This window comes from Sus scrofa, chromosome 5, assembly GCF_054392235.1.
Source record: "Sus scrofa isolate SSC_HxYL_T2T_F1_AM1 chromosome 5, Sscrofa_HxYL_maternal_Yorkshire_Landrace_v2.0, whole genome shotgun sequence".
NCBI classification, from domain to species: Eukaryota; Metazoa; Chordata; class Mammalia; order Artiodactyla; family Suidae; genus Sus; species Sus scrofa.
In genome coordinates this window covers 40,589,562-40,599,700 of record NC_139387.1, presented here as the reverse complement: position 1 = coordinate 40,599,700, position 10,139 = coordinate 40,589,562, and the positions used below count along the sequence as shown (strand labels likewise).

Sequence of the window (10,139 nt, the reverse complement as noted above, 5' to 3'; positions counted from 1 at the left end):
TCAGAAATAATGTAAGTCAAAGTAAGGTTAAATGCCAGGTAAAATCCATGTTATGGACACTTGAGAAAAGCCTAGCATTGTAGATATTAGCCTTAGAGGTTGTGCTTATATATTAAAAAAAATTTCAAAGATTATAAGAAAATTTTAAGGGAAAATATGTAAAAATGGGAAAAACTTTTTATTTACAAGTTACCTAGAGATATTTAGTACTTAGGAAGATGGTAAATATTTAGTCCTTTCTACCTGAAAGTAAATTTTGATCTTATACATATATTGGCATAGTAAAGTTTTAAGTCTAAATGTTGGACACCTTCATATGTAATTTCATGCATATACATGATTTGTAAAACAGACAAAGAAGAGAAAAAAATAAAAACTCTATGTAGAAAATAGAACTTTATAACTACATTTTACAGAATATTCCAAGAGATATCATTGGTCATTTTATTTTGAAAATATTACTTATTTAAACAACTAAAAAACATTATAGCCTGATATAATCTTCAACATTGGAAAGGATAAATTATTGAAAAATATGTAGAACAAAAATTCCATCTCAATGCCATTGATACCACTATACTGTTAAACAAGTATTATATGAGGTATTGAACATTGCACATAATTATACACTTAGGATTTGACACTGTAGCTAAACCAGTTGTTCAAGGCCACTAAAATACTGAAAGAGGATTAAGATTATTAACAGTGCGGAGGAAAAAAGAACTTTAAAAGCCCTTCTAACTCAAAATTGTAAATGGTGGTTTCACTCAAAAGAATATTACCACTATTAAGAGTTTTCAGTGATTTACGACACAAAACAAGACATCCACCTCTAATTTTTTTATCTTCTCTATTACATGAATCCATGATGACACAGTACACATTTTGGACCTGCATGACAGTATGATATTTATTATTGTTCTGTTTCAGAACTTACCCTTTAGGGATTTCATATATGTGACACGTTGATTTCACACTAATTCATTCATTTATTTGAAATTCATCACTTCACATAAGGTGGGATGACTTTTAAATTTCATACTAAGCATTACTATGTCATTAACACCACAGAGAGTATTTAAAATTCATATGTTAACTGAATGAAGTACTGAAAAATTTAGGTATGAGTAACACATATTAATTGCTAAAAAGATAAAATTCAATTTTAGGTGATACTTGTTCTATGGATTAGGAAATTGTTCCTCTTTAAAACAAGCTTATAATAAATCTATGGGTCTCTAAAATAACCTTATTTTTTCCTCCCAGTGTTCAGTGACTTTTAGAGTTAGAATATATTTCTTTCAGTGATTTGCAAGATTTGGAAGGGTGAGAAACCTCAGGAAAATATAAAGTGGTCCACAAACATTTGGCTTATGTACAGTAGTTGCATTGGTATCATAATGGTAAACTTAAAATATGTTCATTTTGGAGCATCTAAGCAATGTTTGGAGAGCTGGCCCATTGGGTGAGAATGGCATTTAAAAACATTTGTGTTACATAATACACAGTGAGGAAAAGCCTATTTAAAATTCCCATGTAGAACAGAGTTGGCAGTGCCAAAGGAAAAGTTTTGCTCAAGAAAAGAAACTTTTAATCTTAATGGATGGCACAACTGGCATCAAAGGTCCATTAAAATCTGCTTGAGGTATGGTTGCTTAATGGGGGATTAGATCCACACAGACACAAAGACCAACACACACAGAGAGTTTTTAACTCTCTGGACCACCCAACATGAGATGGAAAAACAAACAAGATGGAAAATACTTTCTCAGCACTGATAGTCATTAAGTATGCACAACGGTTTTATCAAATAGGAAGTATAACTAAAATGATCAGAGAATCTATATTTATGATGTGAGGCTGCCACTTAAGAAAATTAGCACTGTGTTTATACATAAATTTTGTTTGAATTCACTTTTTTATGTAGAATAGACAATTCAGGAAGTAGATGAAAAAAATCTATAAAGTTGAGAAATTTAGTTAGGAAACGGTCAGGAAGGATAATGTGGAGCTAAATTCTTCTAAGTCTTTTCAAAGTTTGCCTAAATTTATAAAAAGAGATAAATTTTCTTTGATCTGAAGAGATTCTTTGCACAAGTGCAGTGTACAACATACTATATACATATGGGGCTCCCCTATGTACATACACATATGTATACACTATCTATATGCCTTTTTAAATGTATACACAGTTTTAACTCAAAGAAAATGAGTTAGCCACACAGTAATCATTGCAAGACAATCCAAGTGCTGAAATAAGTGACACTGATCACTTAAAGGGCTATTTTACCTCTCATATTGCCCAGGACTAACTCTAGAACTCCTTCTTAAAGTTTTTCTTTCATTGCAACACTGATTGTCATAGATAATCTTTGTGCTTTTGCATAATGCCCATCCTGGATGTAACATATATTCACATACAACATTGGACATTTTAAATAAGCATGCTGGAACACAGGCAGGACCATACGACCATGCACAAAATATTCTGAATATGATTTTCCGTACTGACTGCCACATCAACATGCACCACTATCATATTTGGTCCTGTATAGCGAGGAATGTATGGCTGAAGCAATCATGGCTAGTTTCATTTGCAAGAGTTTCTTTAAAGAAGGCCCAGTAGAGAAACAAAATAGAATGAATGAAACCAAAAAATCCCCCAGAACCAAAAATTAAACGAAAAGTTTCCTCCCGCATGTTAACACTGAAAATCTGGCCATTATCCTCATTCCACACAAAGCAGGTCTTCCCAAAAATTCTGAGTCGAATTGTTTATAAGAGACACATATTAGTGCCTCAGAGCTTTTCCCAACCATTGGAAAAGCTCGTCTTGATAAAGCATTTTCCAGCGTACATTGGCTTCAACAGTTTCCACAGCTCTTGAGAAAGAGGCAGCAGCTACTCCATCATAGCTCTTCATGAAGTTCTTTAGCTGGAAATAGAAAATTTAAAATGGTAAATATACAGCATAAGGACTATAGTCAATAATACTCTAATAACTTTGTATGGGGTGGATGGTTACTAGGCTTATCACAGTGATTATTTCATACTGTATGCAAATCATTATATAGCACACCTGAAACTAACATTGTATTTCAACAACATTTCAATAAAAAGTAAAATTAAAAAATGGTAAGTAGATATGTCTAAAATGAACTCACATCCAACATATATAAATAAGAATCTATTTGAAACAAAGTGCCATAGTCACTATAGAAGGTATATTTAATATATGGAGTGGGCTCAGTAGTGAAATGCAATATAACAGATTGGGTCCATTAAGGTGTGATGCACTTTCTTTTAAAACTGAAAAGGAAAAAGAGTGTATTTTATAGTTTAAATAGCTCCAAATTCAACTTCTTCTATCATAAATAAATATTAAAGCAGATATATTTAATTTGTCTTTTCACAGTAGGTTGATGGAATTGTGGCAAAGACTAATTACAAAGCATATCTAATGTGCTAAACAGACTTGAAAACTGGATGTAAGGATTAAAGTCAATTTTTTGTGTGTAGAAAGAAAACTATTTATCTTTTCCAAATAAATAGTATGAGTGCTTGTCACTTTCTTTGATTGCAAAAGAATACCAAACTATTGGAAGGGAGGGGAAGGAAAAAAAAGTAATGATGCTATGAAGACTGGATGATAAATGACCCTGTAATCACCTAACTCGATTTAGAAAGAATGAAGGAGGAATGTGGAGTCATTTAGCTAAGGAATTGGAACATGTATCTAAAATGTTATAATTTTAAATGTTTTGTCATAATTTTATGCATATAAGATCTTCTCTAGAGCCCATGTACTCTGGGAGTGCTCAGGGATTTTATTTCAAGATTAAATACTTGCAGTTTTTCTCTGTTTGATCTGGCTTAAGAAACTGGCAACTAACCAACCATTGCGATGCTAATAGACGAATGTGAAAAATCAACTTGCAACACAGAAATGTTATATTGTGTAATTAGTGTGGGTGTGATTCATCACATGGTGGGCACCACATAGAGAATATGCCAGGAGAGAAATGTCATCAAGATTGGCTCAGGGACAGGGAGGTATGGGGGGAGGGCATTTAAAATGAAGTTAATTATACTTCTCTGAATTAATCTAGAGATTGGTTCGGGAATAACTTGGCTTGTCTATGACAGTGTTACTTGAATTACATGGTAGTGATTTTTTTTCAAACTTTATCCTCTACAAAAGCTGGTGTCCTGCTGCATTAGCAATGGATAACCATATCTCAGAGTTATAGCCTTTATCACTATGCTTTTGTAACAAACAAGCAAAATATTTAATGTATAGCAAAGATTTATTGGTGCTCTCCTTAAAACTGATTTGTCATCTGACCAAATTTATAGATACAAAAGAAAGAGGATAAAGAGAAGGGAAGAGAATTTATTGAACACCTTCAATACACCAGGCACTGTGCCACACACATATACCTGTGACATGGGCACAAAGACAAAGTCTAATGGAAGCATTTGAATCACATTTTTAAACTCAAATGATTAATCCAATAATTCATTTGTATTTATATACTTATATTCAGATTTATTCAGTCTATACTCCTAAAGCAACAAATAGTACATTTTGATCTATTTTTGAATTTTGTGTTTTAAGTTATTACAAAAATATGTACATTACAGTGTACATATCTAAATTAAATCTGTACATTACAGTGGCATTATGTACATACTATGTCAATCAGAAAAAAATTACATCCACTTCTTTTAAACTGCACTCTGCATTATTACATATTTTCCCAGGCAGTAACTGAATATGCCAGTTACTGATAAATGACCCTTTGGCAACTTGGATCCTAGAGTATGCTCTTGGCCTCTTGACAAGATAGCAAGCCAACCTGGAGACATGAAGTAAAACTCTTAAGTCTTCCACAAAGACAAATTGTGGGATTCAATGTGGATTTTTGTTGTTGTTTTCTTTTGTTTTATTTTTTGTCTTTTTGCCTTTTCTAGGGCCACTCCCCAGGGCATATGGAGGTTCCCAGGCTAGGGGTCTAATTGGAGCTGTAGCTGCCAGCCTATGCCAGAACCACAGCAACGTGGGATCCCAGCCACGTCTGCAACCTACACCACAGCTCACAGCAACGCAGGATCCTTAACCCACTGAGCAAGGGCAGGGATCGAACCCACAACCTCATGGTTCCTAGTTGGATTTGTTAACCACTGCACCACAATAGGAACTCCCGAATGTGGATTTAAAAAAAAAAATTATTATAGTTGATTTACAATGTTCTATCAAATTCTGCTATATAGCAAAGTGACTGAGTTTACACACACACACACACACTTTTACTTACATCATCTGTCACTTTCCATTACAAATGATTAGATATAGTTCCCTGTGCTACACAGCAGGATCTCCCTGCTTATCCACTCTGAATGCAATAGTTTCCCTCTACTAACCCCAAACTCCCACTCCATCCCCCTCCCCCTTGGCAACCACAAGTCTGTTCTCCATGTCCATGAGTTTGTTTCTTTTCTGTAGACATGTTCATTTGTGCCATATATTAGCTTCCAGATATAAGTGATATTATGCGGTATTTGTCTTTCTCTTTCTGACTTAACTTCACTGAGTATGAGAATCTATAGTTCCATGCATGTTGCTGCAAAAGGCACTATTTTGTTTTTATGGCTGATGAGTATTACATTGTGTATATGTACCACATCTTCTTAATCTATTCAGCTGTTTGATGGACATTTAGGTTGTTTCCATGTCTTGGCTATGGTGAATAGTGCTGCAATGAACATAGGGGTGCATGTGTATTTTTCAAGGAAAGTTTTGTCCAGATATATGTGCAGGAGTGGGATTACTGGATCATATGGTAGTTCTATATTTAGTTTTCTTAGGTACCTCCATACTGTTTTCCATAGTGGTTGTACCAATTTACATTCCCACCAACAGTGTAGGAGGCTTGCCTTTTCTCCACACCCTCTCCAGCATTTTTTATTTGTAGACTTACTAATGATGGCCATTCTGACCAGTGTGAAGTGGTACCTCATTGTAGTTTTGATTTGCATCTCTCTAATAATCAGTGATTTTTCACATGCCGGTTGGCCATCTGCATGTCTTCTTGGGAGAAATGTCAACGCTTTTTCTGCATCTATTGAGATGATCATGTGGGATTTGACTTCTTTTGTTAATGTGGTATATAACATATGTTGTGGTAGATTTGTGTATATTGATCCATCCTGTGAACTTAGGATGAGTCCCACTTGTTCGTGGTATATGACCTTTTTTATATGTTGTTGCATAAAATTTTGTTGAGAATTCTGTGTCTATATTCATCAAAAATATTGACCTATAATCTTCTTTTTTGGTGGTATTTTTGTCTGGTTATTGACACAAAGATGATAGGTCAGATTATCTTGCAGGAGAACCCTCAACAGAAAGTATAACTGATGGGCCTCTAGGGATTCATTTTTAAATCACTATTTAAGTGTACGAAATACTTCCCTTGCAAGCCCAGAAAGCCTGAGGTGACTTATATGCATCCGAGGAGAGGCTTATTCAGGACACTTGTGGCCCACTTTCCATGGGTGGCATAAATTAACCTTATGCCTGCTACTCTGCTACAACTCTTCTGGCAAACACCCAATCAGAGTAGCCATCTGACTGGTCCTTAGGCATGATCACTGCACCTAGGACCCCTGAGGTCCAGACCCCTGCCTCACTCCAGAGGTAGAAGGCATTTGGCATTCTGGTTTGCTTATTTGTATTTTATGCTTTTATTTGAAAATGTTTAGACATTTTTATATAGTAACATTTAGTAAGATGTCAGAGTTTTTTGTTCCCCGTTCTTCTTAACATAAAATTTCTAGGCTTGTTAATTTCTTTATTAAAAAATACTTCAGTATTTGAAAAAAAACTCTTAATTTAGGGTACCCTAGGCCCTAAATATCACAAAATAATTTGTAGAGTTAATTGCAGAATATAATCTTAGTAACTATATAAATGAATTGAATTAACTATTGCCCTATTATGAGGTTTTTATTTTCAACATTAAAACTGAAAATGGGATGCCTGTGATGCCCAGGATGTATATTCTTTCACAACAGTGTCGTACATAAGGTTCAAGAGATAAAAAAAACAAAAAACAAGTTCTGGATAGGATTGCTGAGCAGAAATTAGTATGGAAAACTGGAAAGAGCCTCAGAGGTTACCTTCCCAAAGTTACATTAGTTTAAAATTAAGGAAATGATGTACTATTTCATGGAGAAATATTGTTCAAATTTCCAGAGCCATGTAATTAGAAGGAAATTGGCAGTTACAGGTAGTAGAAGGCAGTTTGGGGGAAGGGACTATAGAACAATATAAGTGTCTCTACTGAATGCCCCTAACGCTGATGGGGATCATTAAAACCTTAAATTAGCTTTCAGAATTCATAAAGATGCTGATTCCCTTTTGATCTATAAACTTTTGAAAATAAGAACATGCCATATCCAAAGGGAGCACATTGGTTTTTCTGCTTACAAGCCTCATTGGTTATGGGAAAATGAGACTGGAATTTCCTCAGCCCCGTTATATTTATGAAAAGGAGTTATCAGCAATACAAATTAAACTCTCCTCACCCAACAAGAGTGGCCCACAATCCTGATGATTAGATAATGGAAGTATGGAAAAGCCTCAGGCTGTAGTTGATAAACTAGAAAGTCAGTACAAGCAGCTGTGTCATGAAGGGATTCATCACTCAGGCTGCAGAGAGCCTGTATCAAGAAGTTAGCTGCTTTGTAGATAATGGAATAAAAGCCACAGTTAAGTTCCAGTTTGCAAATGGCACCTTACATTGTAGGAGTATTTTGGAACATTTCAAATGGCAGTTAAATCAAGTGTAAAATATCAAATACGTAAGTGAAACATGTAAAACAAACTGGCCATGATATAATAAAATCAGTTTGAATATCCATTTAAAAGATGTGTTTCCATGGGCTGGGTATTAGCAAAGCAAGTAAAACTGGAAAGACAGAGTTAGAGAATAGAAGGGGGAGGAGAAGATGAGAGAAGGAAGGGAGGCAAAAGAAGGGGAGAGGAGAGAAGGGAAATAGGGATGAGAGAGCTTTCATTTGTGTGTTCACTTCACTGGATGCACAGGTTGTCCATAAATGAGTCTTTCATTCCCAGATTATTGAATGTAAAATCAAAAATTAAAACAACTCTACTTAAATACATAAAATCATTAACTTAATTATTCTTTCATTCTGCTTCCTATGGATATGAAAGAATTCCTTCCCTTTTAGCTTCTTTTATTAAAAAATAGAGTAAAACAAGTGCGGGGGCTTTGAAACCCAAATCCTTCAGTGTTGAAAACACATAGCAGGGATAAAAACTGAATTTCAAATCATTACAATCAGAGACTTAGCTCCTGGTGTTAAAGACTCCAAGTGAGTGCATGGGACATGATCACATAAAATTGGGCAATATTAGGAGATATTAAGGATGGTGCCAGGGTTGATGCTTCTGGAGGAATCCTGCACAATGGGATTAGCTTTTATCACAGCATCAGGCATTTTGTCAGTGAAGACTAAGGAAACTCAGATTCTCAATGCCAAATTTCAGCTGTCCTTACAATGGAAGAGAACAGCAGACTAAGAAGGAACTAATGTTTGAAGCCCAACTCATTTTAATCAGTTAAAAATTTTGCTCCTTCTTTCTACCTATTTACTCCTCCCCCAATTCACACCCCTCTCTATTAGAGATGTGAATTAATGGTCACAAAACTAGCTGGTTTCAATGTCCAGAGACATAAACCAGAGAAAAAGAAAATGTTAGATACCCTGCAAACTGGACACTAGTCCTTAAAAAAGATTCAATTTCATTAACGACATTTATTTGTGATCGTATCCAGTAGAATTTTAAACTATTAATCTCAGTATGTTGTCATATATTTAGTTATCCTTCCAAGTGTATGCATTTGCATATGCAAAATTGTTTGTAGTTGCTGGTCTCTTAATTTCAACTGCATTTTCAACATCCTGCATTTGTACTTTCCTCTTCTCACAGTTGCTGGTATTGATATCATATATGTGTGTGGATGATTTCCTACCTTTACTATATGTTTGTCTTCACTGGTGAGTTTTCCCATTCATAATTTTCTTATTTCTATGTGTGGCCTTTTCTTTTCAACCTAAAGAAGCTCCTTTGGCATTTTTGTAAAGCTGGCTTGGTAGTACTAAATTATTTTAGTTTTCGCTTGTCTGTAAAGCTTTTTTTTTTTTTTTGTCTTTTTAGGGCTGCACACGTGGCATAAGGAAGATGGAAGTTCCCAGGCTAGGGATCAAATCAGAACTGCAGCTGCTGGCCTACACCACAGCTACAGCAACACCAGGTTTGAGCCATATCTGCAACCTACCCCACAGCTCACAGCAAGGCCGGATCCTTAACCCACTGAGCAAGGCCAGGGAATGAACCTGCATCCTCATGGATACTAGTTGGGTTTGACACCGCTAAGCCACAATGGAAACTCCAGCTTTTGATTTCTCCATCTTATCTGAATGAGAGACTCGCTTGGGTAGAGCATTCTTCATTCCAGGTCCCTCCCCTTTACCGCCCTAAATATATACCTTGCCATTCCTTTCTGGTTTACAGAGTTTCTGCTGAGAAATCAGCTGATAACCTTATGGTGGTGGGAGGTGGGGGGTTCCCTTGTATGTTATTTGTTGCTTTTCCCTTGTGGCTTTTAATAGTTTTTCTTTGTATTTAATTTTTGTCAGTTTGATTAGTTTGTGTCTCACTGTGTTTCTCCTTGGGTTTATCTTGTATGGAATTCTCTGTGCTTCCTCAATTTTGAATGAGTGTTTCCTTTCCCATATTAGGGAAGTTTTTGGCTATAATCTCTTCAGGTATTTCCCTCTGGCCTTTTTTTTTTTTCTCTTCTCCTTCTGGAACCCCTATGATACAAATGTTGGTATGTCTGATTTTGATCCAGAGGTCTTTTAGACTGTCCTCAATTCTTTTCATTCCTTTTTCTTTATTCTTTTCCGTAGCAGTGATTTCCACTATTCTCCCTTCCACCTCACTTATTCATTCTTCTGTTTTAGTTATCCTGCTATTAATTCCTTGTGGTATATTTTTCATTTCAAATATTCATCTTAGTTTGCTTGCTCTTAAATCCTATAGCTGT

At 35.3% G+C, this 10,139-nt stretch overlaps 1 protein-coding gene across 5 annotated transcripts in view; it reads right to left on the bottom strand.

The window, feature by feature from the left end:
- Positions 1-408: 408 nt before the first annotated feature.
- Positions 409-10,139, bottom strand: part of TRHDE (thyrotropin releasing hormone degrading enzyme) — a 583,967-nt gene continuing 574,236 nt past the window's right edge. For all 5 annotated transcript variants that reach the window (XM_084956344.1, XM_084956345.1, XM_084956347.1 and 2 more), the window contains one exon: positions 409-2,935. In XM_084956344.1, coding sequence (XP_084812470.1) covers positions 2,792-2,935 — 144 coding nt within the window. In that variant the 3' untranslated portion in view covers positions 409-2,791. The remainder of the gene's footprint in view (positions 2,936-10,139) is intronic.